This window comes from Choristoneura fumiferana, chromosome 16 (assembly GCF_025370935.1).
Source record: "Choristoneura fumiferana chromosome 16, NRCan_CFum_1, whole genome shotgun sequence".
Lineage (NCBI taxonomy): Eukaryota > Metazoa > Arthropoda > Insecta > Lepidoptera > Tortricidae > Choristoneura > Choristoneura fumiferana.
The window spans coordinates 11828466-11844909 of NC_133487.1; the positions used below are offsets into that span (position 1 = coordinate 11828466).

Here is a 16444-nt window from a genome sequence, read left to right on the forward strand (position 1 = left end):
GTTAAGAGCACAGTCTTTAGTATATTGGAAATAAAAACCGTACTTAATTATGTACTTCAGCAATATTGTATATTTTTGTGTTTTGCTTTTAAATTTATACCACATAAAAGAAAGTAAAGCAAGCCTTATTACGCAAGAAGTAGAGTTACCACCTGGTGAGTTTTATTATTGGTCTTTACAAAAGCTTTTTTTTTATATTGCTTGCTTTGTATGTATGTAATATTCTTTTCATCACACTTGCTCGTAAACAGTGTCATTACATGCAGGCTACCTTGGTTGCAACCCTCCAAATAAAACCCTCGACCTTAATGTGCTTGTCATGAAACCCGTGGTCGGTAAATGATTCATTTCGCGTACTAATGTTCTTGTCATGAAGCCCAAGGTCGGTAAATGAGTCAGTGCCCGTACTGATGGCGCTGCGCCGTGCCGCGTGACCGTGGCCCGTGCGCGCGCTGCTGCATGCAGCACTACATGGACTACATGCACACGCACGTTGCGGCGCATGCCGAGGGAGGTAGAGGGCGGCGCTACCAAGTAGTATCGCCAATATTTGGAACAATTAAAGTTTTTCTTTTACAAATATAAAATTTTACTCGCAAATGTGATGAAAAACATTGTATGTCGCACGGGCGGTACTAGAATTACGAACATCGACTCATTAAAGCCCTCAGTCTTCGACTTCGGGCTTCTAATAGACTCTCGTTCGTAATTCCTTATTTACCGCCCTTAAGACACAATGTACTATTATTACCGCATATTTTTTAGGTCAAGACTGCGTCATGACTCCAGTTGTACACATTTTAAAACACCCAGGATGTCAACCGCAGCTTATTCCTTCGTACGCATGCGTTGGAAAATGCTCCAGCTATTTACAGGTAAAACACTAAATAGGTACCTACAGCGTGACAAAGATTTTAATGAACGTGGGTGACGCGGGAAGGAGGGGGCGCTTTTTGATGTTATTTACATTATTTAATTATTATTATTAGTATTTTAATCTTCAAAACAAATGTAAAACCACAAACTACAAAAAGCGAAGTTTTGCAAGTTAGTTCAATATTTTACCACGTTCATTAAAATTTGTGTTAAACTGTATCAGAATGAAATTTATTTATATTGATAAAAAATAATTTTAAATGAACGTGATTATACGAGGATGTGATACATATAGCTTCATAACAGCTAGTCACTGGTTTAGGTTTATTTGCTCGCAGATTATTCCATGTTTTTTTATAATCATTACTTCATCATTACTGTACTGTGAGCTAAATAAGTAAAAACCGGCCAAGATCGTGTCGGACATGCCCAAGATAGGGTTCCCTTAGCCATTACGAAAAAATAATATGTGCGTTATAACACATTTAAAACACTTGCCACAGTCTTAAAATCTATCTTCACGGCACTTACGTCCTTTTGTTGAGAAGCGCAGTTTTTCGGCAATAACTCAAAGACGGTAATCCAATCATGTTGAAACCAATTTTCGTTGAAAGTATTTTTTAAGCGTTACCTTTCCATATTTTTTGGACAAAAGGTTTACAAGATAGAGGGGGAGCGATTATTTTCAGAAATCTTCACTTAATCAAAAAGTTTTTGAGAAACCTTACTATCTTTTTTTTCAAAAGAGCTGTCGAACTATGTGCCACACGTTGATGCGAGTTTATTTTTTTTTTCTATTTCTGTTACGTATATGGAGTGCCCCCCCCGTATAAATATTTATTTTTGTAATTTAACTACAAAACTAAATAGCGGCTTTGACAAGACATCTGTACTCCAAATTTCATTGACATACATCTTGTAGTTTTCAAGTTAAATTCCTGTGACATACGGACGGACGGACAGACAGACAGACAGACAGACAGAGACGGACTTGACGAAACTATAAGGGTTCCGTTTTTGCCATTTTGGATCCGGAACCCTAAAAACGCGTTTAGGTGTGTTAACGTACATTAACTGTTTTGTAGTACATAATGACATATTAATTATTAACCTTCAATATCTATCCGCAATTCATACATTTTAAGTGCATTATGTTTAATTTGTTTTTTTATTCAGGTATCAGGTAGCAAAATTTGGCAAATGGAAAGATCTTGCAATTGTTGTCAAGAGTCTGGGGAGAGAGAGGCTACAGTTGACTTATACTGCCCGGAAGCAAAAAGGGAAGAAAATAGGTACAGGAAGGTACGTAGGTTTGTATTAAATTAAAAATAATTAAAATCCTGTGTTTGATATTAAGTAATTAATCACAAGACGAAGTAGGTATTAGTTTAAGTAGGTACCTAATAAAATTGTATGCAGTAAAATGTTAGCCTGCTCAGAAACCATTGATGAATCTGAAGCGTATAATCCTAGCCTATATACAGCTCACTGCTGGTCACAAGCCTCCTCTCAGAATGAGTGTTAGTTTCCAGGCGGGCCGAGAACAGATTGGGAAATTAACACGCACACACACACACACACACACACACACATAATGTTGATGGATGATGATGTTGATGACTAAAAATATGGATACCGATATTATGTCATCTGATTATGGCAATTTTAAAGATTGTCTCCGCGTGCGGAACAAGTAGGCATCAAACATGTCATTGCAGCTAAGTCATTAGTTGAAAAATATTAAAGATAGCCATAACGTATGAAATTGCAGAATATTTTTTATTTGTTGATTAGAACTATTATTATAAATGAAACGGATACAAAATTCATATCTATTGTCAAGAAGACATTAATATCAAAGGCGTATTATAAAGTTAATGATTATATCATGGACAGGGATATTTGGAAATAATGCCGATCCGCATTAGCGATCCCGTCAAATAGCGAACCTACTGTGTTAAAAATAAAGTTGTGTTAAATACTTGTGATGTACACATATAATATTGTAAATCTGTTTAAAAAAGTATATACCTCGTTGAGTTTCTTGCCGGATTCTTCTCAGCAGAGGTTTTGTCGAACCGGTGGTAGATTTTTTTTTGACATTCATAAGTGCTTGTTGTAGCCTAAATCGAATAAAGCTATTTTGACTTTCACTTTGACTTTATTTAGGTATTTATGATATTAACTCGATGTTAGATTGTTGCTTATTTTTTGTTGTTATTGCAGATCGTTACCAAAGCTCCATTGGAATGCATGTGTCGTCCTTGTGGTACTATTGATCCTAGTTCCATTATACCACAAGAAACGGTTGGATATGCCGACGAAGGACCGCTTCACAATCAATTCAGGAAGAGCTTTTAAAGAGAGACAACAGTCGTTGAGATAATCAAATCAATAGAAAATTTTGTTAATTAAATTTTATTTATTTGAAACAATAAAAGGCCTTGACAAGTTGAATGAATTTTATTCCTTCTTTATAATTACTTATATCAATATTATATATTTAAATATATTTTCCAACTAGCTTTTTCCCGCGACTTCGTCCGCGTGGAATAGTAACTTTTGGAAAGTGTTTAATTTATTTAGGGTACCTATTCTGCCAATAATAGCACATAGAAACCTCTACGGTTTACTGAAAATAAGCTATTTTAATACATTGCTTTATATCTCAACTATTTTTTTTGTTCTATTTTACATAAATATTTTGCGGGTAGCCATATTTTAGCAATACGGCGTGTATTCTACCCTGCCAACACAAAAGGACTAATTCTTCATAGTCAACTCTTGACATCTTACGTCCTTTATTGTAAGTTAGGAGGGTAGGATTATAATTGAGACGTCATTCTTACTAAGCATAGCTACACATTTTTCCGAAAGTATACTTATAGTAAATTTGTTTGGAATTCCTTAAGAACTTTCATCCCCATATTTTCAAGTATGAAAAATGTCGAAATGTGAAAAGAGTCAGAACAAATGTTTTTTAGGGTTCCGTACCTCAAAAGGAAAAAAATGGAACCCTTAGACCATTTATCCCGTAAACGCGCGGAGTATGTATCGAGTTGAAATTAAAACCCTAAACTCAGGTCAATAGTCCCGGAAGCTGTGAAAAAATCGAACTTCTAAGTTAATGCAATCAAAAGCTACAGTCATTAAAAAGGTGTTTCCATACAAATCGCCTTAACAGAAAAAGGTTTAGGGTACTTCCGGCTGTCCTAGAAACTTGTAATTTTGTATAAAGGTAGCTCAATTAGCAATTTTTTTTCCTAACGCTGGATATTCATTCATAAATACCTACGTACGGAACCCTTGATGCGCGAGTCTGAGTCGAATTTAACCAGTTTTTGTTGTTCTTATCGAATACCTAAACACAAAGATTCATCGATTTATCTGTGATAATGACGACGTTCCATATAAATTTTCATCCCCTCGCAGGTAAAATTTTCAAAAACGCTAGAACAAATATCTAAAGTGCCCAAATGCAAAGTTTCATAAAGTACAATCGATTTATATTCGACAATGACGACCTTCATATAAACTTACATCCCCTATTTCACCCTCACACAGGAAGAATTTTAAAAAACGCGCGAACAAATATCTATTTATCTCTTATCACGTGCCCAAATGCCAAGTTTCACATAGAACCATCGATTTATCTTCGACAATGACGATCTTTATATATAAACTTTCATCCCCTATTTCACCCCCACACAGGAAGAATTTAAAAAAACGCGCGAACAAATGTCTATTTATCTCTTAATCACGTGCCGAAATGGCAAGTTTAATAAAGACCCATCGATTTATCTTCGATAATGACGACCTTCCATATGAACTTTCATCCCCTATTTCATCCCCTCACAGGTCGAATTTTCAAAAAAGCTCTTACAAATACCGACTTATTTTTTATAATTTCCTAAATGCCAAGTTTCATGGTTTTATCTTCGACAGCGACAAACTTCCACCATATAAACTTTCATCCCCTATTTCAAGCCCTTAAAGCCTCTTTTTCGCGATAAAAGATAGCCTATGTTCTTTCCCAAGGTCTATTCTTTCTCTGTACCAAATTTCATCCAAATCGGTTCAGCGGTTTTGGCGTGAAAGCGTAACAGACAGACAGTTACTTTCGCATTTATAATATTAGTATATAATATATATATATATAGAATATATAGTATATAAGTATATATTAGTATAATAATATAAAGTATAATAGTATAAATAGTATAATATAATAGTATAATATAATATAATAGTATAATAGTATAATATAATGTATAATATTGGTATGGATAGTGTAATACATACATACATCTTGTTGTTGTTGTTTCTTTAAAAAAATATGGCTCTATCCATCGGAGGACATCTTAAATGGTGTAGTTTTGTGGTAAAATTAATGTCAAGCAAATCAGGAACGATCGTAATAAAAAGTTTAATTTGAAAAAACCGGTATTGACTTTCGTACATCCTTAAGTCAACTGACAGCACTGACAACCAGTACGACTGACACTGACAGAGAGCTTGGTAGATTTGATTGTTATAATATTTTAAGTGTCAGTTCAGTTTGTTTTGCCTTCCAGTTGTCGACAGAAGTTCTCTGTGTTTCTTCTTGAATTCTTTACCGTATTTCACCTTTATTTATACACATGATGAGTCGTCGAAAGCGTGTAAAGGTCTGTTCTTTTCATATTTGTAATATAAGTTATTTTAGTATATAGTAATATAGTGTAAAACTAGGGTTATGTTTATTGATCATAGGTTGACAACCGGGATTTGGAAGAGAAATTAAAACAAGATGATTCGGAGTCTGATCATTCGGAGAAGAGTAAAATCACCTCAATCAGTCCCACTACCGTTAGCAGCCGAAGGGAGTCAACTTCAAGTCGTAATACAGACGGAAAGGAACCCAAGAAAGATGAGAAGACGACGGTGATTTTGGATGAGGGGAAAAGTGAAGATATTGAGGAGATAAACTACAAGGAAATGTTAAACAGGTAGAACATACTTATTTTTTTTAAATTAGTTGAATCTGAACTGAACAGCTCACCAGATAACCTTTTTGTAAACTAAATGCTAAATTCCTAAAATTAAGTTAATAATAATAATGCGTAAGAAGTTTTTTTTAAATTAAGAATGTGTTGATTTCAAAATAAATGACTGTAGCATGCGAGTTTTTGTTATGAAATATTTTCTTTTTTTACTTTTAGGTTGATTTAAATATTTATATGAAACTCAATATCTATTTACTCATATTCTATTTATCTTTCCATTGTGCAACAAAATTAAATCTGTTTCTTATTTTTTTTTGTGTGAGGGTGACTAAACTGTCTTTTGCTGTCCCTTGATGTTGTTATAAACGGTTTTGACTATAGTTACATTTTGTAATTTTCAGTTTGGAAGGAGCAGCGTTTCAATCAAGATTGCCGTTTGATAAAATGTCATCTCTAGAAGCCGAGTGCTTCTCAGATCTCCAAGGCGCTTGCAGCAGTGCTTTTGTTCAGATCAGGAACCGCATCTTGAAGCTTTGGTTTGAAGATCCTAAGAAGCAACTGGTGCAGGAGCATGCAGTATCTAAAATGGAAGTTAGTTAATCTTTACTATACCTTCAAAACCCTTCTTAGTGCAACTCTATGATCGTGATCCTTAAAGAATGTGTCTGCCAGATTTCAAGTCCTTATTGGTCTAGCTCCAGTTGTGCTAGGCTGTATGTACACAGACATGTCTATTGGCATTATTGTTTTATGACATGCAAACGATTATCAACTTTAGGGTAGTAGACCACATATTTGGCTGATGGTACCTAGTTTGTCAGGCAGTCTCATTACTCTTGTACAGAAATTTGATGCAGTTTTGTTTTTAATCGAAAGCTAGCACAATATTCTGCAGCATATACAGTTATTAGGAACTCGCAAGTGTTTAATCACTTGAAGCATCTGGTATCAATGTCATGTTCAAAATTTTGTGTTGCCATTCACTCATAATTTAGGCATTTGCCCCACCGTCGGCGAGTAGAGAGAAGCATGTTTTTTATTACGAAAAATTTATTGCTTTTGTCACTCCATCAAATTCACTACAACTAATTTAATAAAACCTGTCTGCTAATCTAACAACTTGACTTTTTATTTGCAGCCTCCATACAATGGTGATCCAGCTTTGGTCATCAGGACGCATGCATTTTTAGAAAGACATGGCTTTATAAACTATGGGATCTATGAGCGCATAGCACCCATACCAACTCCTCCCAAAGGAAAACAGAGGCCTAAAGTTATTATTATTGGAGCAGGTGAGGACATTTATTTAATTTTATTTCCTACCTCTTTTTTGCAAGGCTTAATATGCTAAGTAAGTATGCTAAGGAAGGTTTTGAACTCTGAAATCTGAATCACATATACAAAATTGAATACATTTCTCTCTATTTCTCTACTTCTGTGAACTGAACGCCCAACAGAGTAAGAGTTAAAATTCATGTAACTCGGGTTGAACTCGAGTTACGTAACTCGAGTTAACTGGATGAAACAGAGAGATTTTTCAAAGTTTTTACCAATTTATTCCCTCACATTCGCACTAATAGTTAAAAAAAAATGGAGCAGACAATCAAATGATATTTTTATGTTTCAATTCTTTCATTTTTATATTATTTATTTATAATGTATTGGGAGAGTTACACTAACTAAAGTAAAAAAGGAAATTATTGTTTGAGATCGAATAATTTATATATTTTTGACTCGAGTTGGAGAGAATTCAACTCGAGTTGATTCGAGATAAGCCAAACTCGAGTTATTAACTCGAGTCGACCATCACTACCTGGTAGCAAAATTTCCTTTTGCATTTTTCCCCAAATGCTTTCTTCCGAATATGCTTGTTTACTGAAGCCTATTTTCACAGTAGCGTTTTTTCCCAATCAGAATCGACACAGAAACATAGGTAGGTTTAGGTTATGTTAAGTTTAGGCAGAGACTACATCCTTCCACTTGCTACGATCCTGGCATACAACTCTGGCTTCCTCTACATTCATCAATCTTTTCATGCATACACGTCGGTTTAGAGTACTCCTGACCTGACCTTTCTTCAGAACTTCAGGTATCTTTCTGATATTGCCGACCGCAACCGGGGCCGCAACCAGGCGGCACGATCCACTCTTTAGCGTAAACTTAGTCGCGCGACGCGTCCGTGCTTCAAATTACTTCATACTAAGCATTCGTGTCTCGCGGTCGCCGGTCACGGTCGCCAACATCAGAATGCTACCTTTACACTGGGCGTAGTCCGACACGCACTTGGACGATACTATTACTGATGCACTGAGCTAGGATCCTGAGGCCTTACTGTGCCTCCTTCCTGTTAAAGCCACATTCACCTTATCTCTTATACCAGTGTCTTTGGTAAGTAAAGTAATTTTGGGCCTCCCAATCATGTTGGTTAATAAATATAATACTCAGAGGAGCCATGTAGGATGTAAACATACTAAGCTGGTAATAAATTATGTTGGTGACATTACATTGGTGGGTCAGCACCTTTGTGTACTATTATTTATTCTGTGGTACAACCTTTTAGAGAGTAGAGCCTTCTAAACGGAATAATGCCTGAATTATAGATATTATTTTTGTCCACCAAAACTACATCATGTTTCCATAAGTGAACTGTTCTGATTTCAGGAGTGTCTGGTTTGGCGGCCGCACGTCAGCTCCAATCATTTGGCTGTGAGGTGGTGATACTGGAAGGGAGGGACAGAGTTGGTGGCCGCGTGGTCACCTATAGAAAGGGACCGTATGTTGCTGATTTAGGTAAATCCGTTATTTTGAATTTTCTGCAGGGTGTGATCAGGCATAGTCTGTTCGCCGTCACAGAGGCGTCTTTACCTATAGCGCAGGGTGTGCGTTGCACACGGGCGCAGCGGTGTTAGGGGCGCCGGCCACGGCAACTTTGTACCTATTGCATTTTGACCGCGCGCTTCCTAGATGGCGCTAAAGTAATAATTGCACACGGGCGCGACATGGGCTACAGACGCTGCTACGCCGTCAATTAATAAAATAATGAAAATCAGGGGTTCTTAACTCATTAATTACAAAGGTTACTAATTATTTATAGGGATCAAGGAAGTTTACTATTAATTAAATATGCACGCATTCAAGTAAGGTGCAATTTCATTTCTCGCATAAAAGTTGGTGAGTCAGAGATAACTCCACAAAAGCAAAGAAGATAGAAAGATTGATTTAATACAAATTAAATGGTTGTTATTTAAATTTATTGTGCTTAGAATTTAGAACGATTGGCTTAAGATTATAGCTTTTTCTTAGTTATTTAACGTAAATTCCAGGCGCCATGGTTGTAACGGGATTAGGCGGCAACCCAGTCACAACACTGTCCGTCCAGATGAACATGGAACTGCATAAGATTAAACAGAAGTGTCCACTATATGAAGCAACTGGAAACCAAGTTCCGAAGCACAAGGATGAAATGGTATGCATTGTGATTTATTTATTCAAATTATTAGAGAAAATGTATTCTTTGATACTCATAATGTTTATCAGATAAAAAAAAATATAACAAAAAATTTAACTAAGGAGTGATTGAAGCCCAATATAAAGTGCGTAGGTGAGGTAGATGACTATATAGGTCTACTCCTGCTGGCTCGTGCTGAGGCACCAACCAACTTCAGACTGGTACAAAATTATTTTCATGGTTTTTGTAGTTGGTTAAATTTTTTATAATTTTTTTTTCACGCATTTTAGAGTAAATAATCTAAGATAAGTACAATAGTTTAATGTCAGCTGCTCGTCACCTTTTACGAGAGATTGCTTTTTCCGATGCAGAGACGTTCATTATTGAGAAGTTCTGGTGCTTCACCACCCGTTTTACCATATGCATTACGAGGAGCATAAATTGCCTAGCAACTGTGTCAAAGTAATAAAATTCAACCCGTGAAATACTTGTTATTGAGTAGTAACTCCGATGGTCAACTGTGGTCTTCATCATCAGTTCCACTTCACCAAATGATGATTTTCAAGAGCAACTGCACGAGTTACTACTAAATATATCCAATTTACTATAGGTGTCCCTACAGCATTTGAAGAGTTCCCTCGATTTCCTTAAGAGCCAATCATCAGATCCTGATTTGGTGCTTATGGGACCTAATTGAAAACATTCCTAGACGAATGCAAAAAAAAAATTCAGATCGGTTCATAAATGACGGAGTTCTGAGTAACAAACATGAAAAAAAAACAACCAAATTGATAACCTCCTTTTTTGAAGTCGGTTATAAAGCCCTTAGGGTCAGATAGCACCAAGATGCCACGCGTGGCTGCATTTTTCAATGAGAGATTTTAACGAGTACCTCATTTATAACATTTTTTATTAAGAGAATACGACAAAGGAGTACTCATTGACATTGCCAGCAACGCGTCACGTCTCAGTGAGAATTGACCCTTGTTTGATAGTACAAGCACTCATGTGGCAAATTACAATGACCAATTTAGCTATCGCTTCTGATCTTTTTCAGTCTAAAGAGCTCTGGTCTTTAAAATGTTTACACTTCGTTTTTGTATTCCTTGATGGTAAATTGCACGTAAAATGGTTAATTTTACCGTTCGTTATTGCAGGTTGAAAGAGAATTTAACAGACTTCTTGATGCCACGTCATACTTGTCACATCAAGTTGATTTTAACTATTATAATGACACGCCTGTGTCTCTTGGTCAAGCGCTTGAATGGGTCATAAAACTACAGCAGAAGAACGTGAAACATAAGCAGGTAGCTACAATTGTATTGTATTATAAAACTCTTTACTGTACATAGAAACACATGAAAATAACAGAACATAGGATAATAAGATGTACAAAGGCGGACTTATCCCTTAAAGGGATCTCTTCCAGTTAACCTTTGAACGATTGACAGGACATCAGACATAAGAGTAGACATTACAAGTACAATGAAAAGGTAACAGAACCGAATTTTAAATTAACTCAAAAAATCATTATAAATAGGTACACATACATATATAGGTACACATTAATACATAATAATAAAGTCAATAAACGAATACATATCAAGACAAATAAACTACATGCAAAATACATATATACATATACACAAAACAGAACATACAACACTGCCTCAAGATTTTACGATTACAATTTATTTTGGATATTGTATTTTTTTGTAATTTTAAATGCGAAAGTTGATAAAAATCTTTTTCCTTTTACAGATTCAACAACTGAAAGCGGTAATTACGCTCCAAGAGAAGCTTAAGGCTAATATTAACAAGTAAGTACGTTCGGGAGGGCTAGCATAACATACATAATGTTTGTTATCATAATACACATTGCTTTTCTACAGATTTAATACAGACACAGGTACAGATTTAATTCTCGCTTAGCTGTTAATAATTTATTGAATCAGGCGTTACTTTGCGGAGGTCCATATCAATGAAGGTCGCGGGTGAGCAAGAAAATTCTTTTAGTTCATTATGTGTTAATAGTCGTATTTAGTTTGATTGTTCCCTTTGACTATGTATTACAAATGCATTCAAATAATGCAGATATCTAATACTGGGTGAATGGTTTAGCGACATAACCCATATTTATAAAAATTACAAAAACATCAGCAAATTGCCAGCAAAAATAGAGCCAGAAGAGGACAAACGAATGTAAATTCGAATAATCAAACTTAATACAACTATTAACAGCAAGCGAGAAATGGCAGCCGCCTTAAATCTGTACTTAGAGATACTCTTCGCAATTCTACGACATAATGCGACTATTTTCGTCTAATCGAAATTTAATGTAAAAAAAACATACAAACACAGTCCAACTTCTAACAATAGTTATTGTTTGTTGCAGGATGTCAGACATTCAAGAGTTGTTGCAGTCAATGAAGGTAGAAAAGGAATCGCTGCTTTTGGAGAAGACAAAGCTGTCGGCAGGAGACGCTAGTATACTGCAGGAGTTTAATTTGCGACGTCTCAACCGTGAGATGAAGCTGTTATGTAACGAATATGACGCGCTGGTGACCCTCAATTCGAACATTGAGGATAAGTTGACGCAGCTCGAAACTAACCCACCAAGGTAAATTCAGGCGGCAGTGAACTGACTATTAAAATCTACCATCTCGAAAAGCATCACGTTATTTGAAAGTTAGACTTGTACTCGTACTATTATCTATTCTGTGGTTAGACTTAAAACGCCAATTACTTAAAAAAATACCTAAGTATTCCTACACGTACACATAAAACTCAGAGGGCCAATTCATTTCATTTCGTCGCTTGATATTAGACCAAGTTCAAGCTGTTTCTGAGATCGTAAAATAAATAAATATACAAGAATTGCTCGTTTACAGGTACTAAGACAAGTATTTAATTTTTCAGGCCTGTATTAAATTACTATTGTCTCTTCTATTACACTCATACATGATGCAGGTATGTTATACGAGTATTTGGATATATTCCAACAGATGTTCTTGTTCCAGTTCGGTTTATCTATCAGTTCGAGACAGGCAGATTCTGGACTGGCATTTCGCGAATTTGGAGTTTGCGAACGCAACTCCTCTCGGCAATCTGTCACTGAAGCATTGGGACCAGGACGACGACTTTGAGTTTACCGGGAATCATCTGACAGGTATGTTAAATTTAAATATTAAATGTTTTTTTAAAGGAACGAAAAAGTGGGGGCCCTATTGTGCATTAAGCCGTCTGTGGCACACTTGGCGCATAAAGCCAAAAGATACGCAGAAGATAGCTCGACACACCCGAAAATTATTTCATAAAAAAAATATAGGTATGTAAAATTTAGCTAAAAGTTTAATAAACGCGATCGACCGAGCGAATACCGTTCGGTCTCTTACGACATAGTTCTGTCATTCGTCAAAAGATGGCTCCAAACGTTAGAGTTACAATATTTACTTACCTAAAAACGTGTTTTCCTCCGAGATAATATTTATGATGATAATCTAGATCGATTTTTCGCCCCAAAACCTTATGCAGGCTGTTTCAAAAATAATCCTAAACCCGAAAGGGGCTTGAAAAATTTATTGACTAAAGAAAACGGAATTGAAATTAAATTTGCAATAATTAAGCTACAGTGCAGTCGCCCTTCTGAGACGTTATAATTATCAACGCTCATCGAATAGACAGTGAGCCCATTTAGGTTGACTGACATGACAGCTTACTGGGGTTGATCCTTTTTAGGGTTCCGCAGCCAAAATATCTAAACCGGAACCCTTATAGTTTCGTCTTGTCTGTCTTTCTGTCCGTACACGGCTATTTTGCACGGATATATGTAGCAACCATGCTGACAAAATGGTACCTTTGATTTTTTTTCCCATCCAACCCTATGCTGTGGCGTATTGTTGGATAGGTCTTTTAAAATTTTCGATACAGTGATGTGTTTGCGAAATATTCAACTTTCAAGTGCAAATTTTTATTTCGAACCGTTTGATTTACATAGTAAACAGCAGCCTAAACTTGGAAGATGCCATACAAAATGCAAAATTATTAGAAAATATTGCCCTTTTGATCGAGTTACCTAAAACGCGAGATGCCAATAAAGCAGCATGTCTGAAGTATGAAAATGACTAAGAAGCAGATTGCCTAAACTGAAATTACCTGGAAAGCCGTTTGCCAGAAATACAAGATGACTGAGCAGGCCAAATGCCCTAAACAAGAGATGCCGATGAAGCAGCACGTTTGAAATGAGAAATGACTAAATAGCTCTGGGGTTCGAATCCTACTAAAATCACTTAAATATAATATTCTGGGTCTGTAGACTTATCTCACTGTGAGCTTATTCGACCACCACTTGCTTTCGATGAATGAAAACATAGTGACGAAATCTGCACACTAATGAGTGAAATATATATGGGAATGGCAAACCACACTATTTCTCTCAAGATATCTGTGTTTCTTTCTACACAATGGCATCGAACAGAGCTTAGCCCTTAAATATGAAGAAGAAAGAAGACAGGTAACTATCATAGCAGGAGAGCCCCAATGTAGTGGACTATTATAAAAAAAGTTTTTCTTTTCTAGACATTCGTACGTAATTGTTATCACATACATAACTACGAGTATATTGTATTTTACTCGTAATTTATATGTAATTCGTTAGTGTTGGTGCCTGATTACTTGGTCTTAAACCAAGATTTTCCTTTCTGCACTAGATCATAAATAATAATTTTATATGTCGTCTAGATCCAGCAGAAATACGAAGATTACGAGCATGATAACTAATCGCCAAACATGTTCTTAATTTCCAAAATATCTTTTTATTTTTAATTAATGTCTTTTATTTCTGACAAAAACGTTTTTTCTATCTGATTACAACTAGGAAGGTTAAATTAAAGAAATATAATTAAAATTTGGTGTTGTGGCGGGATAGCTAGATTTGGTTTTATTTCTGAGACTCGGGAGACACTAAAACCGTTTTTAGGGTTCCGTACTAGGGATGTTATGGATATAACATTTCGGATGTGGATATGGATACGGATATATGTCAAACATAATACCGGTTTCGGTTACGGTTACGGATGTTAAATTATTACGGATTATCCGATAGTTTCGGTTTCGGTTACGGATATTGGATTTTTAAGGAAGTGTAAAAGTAAAACACAAATAGGAATAAATAAAAATACAATAAAAATTACAAAAAAAAACAACTTAAACCTATACCTACAAACTAAGGCTTAAACATCTAGTCGTACAATTTTGTAATTTTTTATTGTATTTTCATTTATTTTCTTTTGTAACATAAAGAGTGCTTTCTAATAGGAATATAAATGACTTGACTTTAATTTTACTGTAATAGTTACGAGTCGTAACGTAAATTACGACTTAGCAATAGAAAAATAATAAACAATAGATCTAGGTAAGTATGCAGAAGACGCGCGCGGCGGTTCTGTCGGCTCGGCCGGGCAAAAACTAAAACCTGTCACAACATGTCGTATTTTGACTCCGCCCCTATCCGAAGCTATCCGTTATTTTTATATCGGATTCGGTTACGGTTACGGATAGTTTTTTATTTCGGATATCCGATAGTTTAGGTTACGGATACGGAGCTCCATAACATCCGTGTTCCGTACCCGTAAACGGGATCCTATTACTAAGACTCCGCTGTCCGTCTGTCTGATACCAGGCTGTATCTCATGAACCGTGATAGCTAGCCAGTCGAAATTTTCACAGATGATGTATTTCTGTAGCCGCTATAACAACAAATAAAAACAGAATAAAATAAATATTTAAGGGGGGCTCACATACAGCAAACGTAATTTTTTTGCGGTTTTTTTGCTCGATTTTAATAACGGCAACAGGTAGGCGCTTGAAATATTCACATAATATTTAATAGTGTACAGAAAACAGAATTAAATAAATATTCAAGGCGGCTTCCATACAACAAACGTAACCTTCCATACAACAAACATATGTTGTATAGAGGTTAGATAGTGGTACGGAACCCTTCGTGCGCGAGTCCGAATCGCACTTAGCCAGTTTTTTATTTTTAACCTCTGTTATATGTTCTGTGTTTTGTTATAAGTTTGACCGCTATGTGTGTCTGTGTGTCTGTCTGTGGCACCGTAGTTCTCAAACGGGTGGACCGATTTGAATGCGTTTTTTTATATTTGAAAGCAGGTTTTCTAGCGATGGTTCTTAGACATGTTTTATCAAAATCGGGTTAGCCGTTTCAAGATCATCAGCTCTGTTGTTCGCTGCGGTAGGAATCTTAGACGCATAATGGGTATTTACTTTACTTTCAAACATATTTGGGACCTAAAATTTGAAACACCCAAGTATGCAAAATAACTATACAAGATTATGGAATTCTCGGCCTGATGCTGCAGCCAGGATATCCAGAACACTAGTAGGTACACCCTTGATAAAACCAAAGCAGATATATCGTGTTTGGATTTCTTTCGATCAGTATCCACAGAAAACCAGCGTTACTGTACATAATGTGCGGCAACACATGCTGAGTGGAGACCCTTTTCTGTGGTGTCACCAAGTAACATCGTTTTAGTGCTAGTTTTAGTCTTAGTTTTAGGTGGTACTTATGGAGCCAAAATAAACCTTTATTTATTTCTTTCTTTATTTGATTCTACATACAATGCAGTGGTGGCAACAGAATGAGCTGATGCTGCAGCCAGGATATCCAGCACACTAGTATATACTCTATAAAAAATAATAGCACATATGTCGTCTTTGGATTCGTCTTGATCAGTAATTGATTCTACGTACAATGCAGTAGTGGCAACACGACGAGCTGATGCTGCAGCCAGGATATCCAGCACACCCGTATACTCTTGAAAGAACAATAGCAGATATGTCGTGTTTGATTCATTTTGATCATTATTTGATTCTACATACAATGCAATGGTGGCAACACGATGAGCTGATGCTGCAGCCAGGATATCCAACATACTAGTACACTTTAAAAAAAATAATGTAACAAAGTTTAAAAAACATGAAATAAAAAAACAAATTTAAAATTTAAAAAACCCCTACACAAAAAACGCCAGCAAAAATAAAAAAACGCCCGAAAACAAAACGCCAACAGAAAAACGCCGCCAAAAAGACAACTAAAAAGTAAAAAATA

At 35.9% G+C, this 16444-nt stretch overlaps 2 protein-coding genes across 3 annotated transcripts in view; both read left to right on the forward strand.

Annotated features, from left to right (window-relative positions):
* Burs (Cuticle-tanning hormone bursicon) lies at positions 1–3333 on the forward strand. Of its 2 annotated transcripts, none has more exons than XM_074099104.1 (4): positions 1–155; positions 766–875; positions 2053–2186; positions 3103–3333. In XM_074099104.1, the coding sequence occupies exons 1-4, from the start codon at positions 50–52 to the stop codon at positions 3260–3262; spliced, it is 510 nt and encodes a 169-aa protein (XP_073955205.1). In that variant the 5' UTR covers positions 1–49; the 3' UTR covers positions 3263–3333. The 2 variants fall into 2 exon arrangements, with proteins under 2 accessions (XP_073955205.1, XP_073955206.1); XM_074099105.1 differs by having other exon boundaries at positions 2053–2178.
* Positions 3334–5396: 2063 nt separating this feature from the next.
* Positions 5397–16444, forward strand: part of Su(var)3-3 (lysine-specific histone demethylase Su(var)3-3) — a 328135-nt gene continuing 317087 nt past the window's right edge. Inside the window, exons 1-10 of the mRNA XM_074099101.1 lie at positions 5397–5543; positions 5629–5864; positions 6263–6452; positions 7000–7153; positions 8523–8651; positions 9185–9327; positions 10467–10616; positions 11071–11129; positions 11705–11929; positions 12330–12478. Coding sequence (XP_073955202.1) covers positions 5517–5543; positions 5629–5864; positions 6263–6452; positions 7000–7153; positions 8523–8651; positions 9185–9327; positions 10467–10616; positions 11071–11129; positions 11705–11929; positions 12330–12478 — 1462 coding nt within the window. The 5' untranslated portion in view covers positions 5397–5516. The remainder of the gene's footprint in view (positions 5544–5628; positions 5865–6262; positions 6453–6999; positions 7154–8522; positions 8652–9184; positions 9328–10466; positions 10617–11070; positions 11130–11704; positions 11930–12329; positions 12479–16444) is intronic.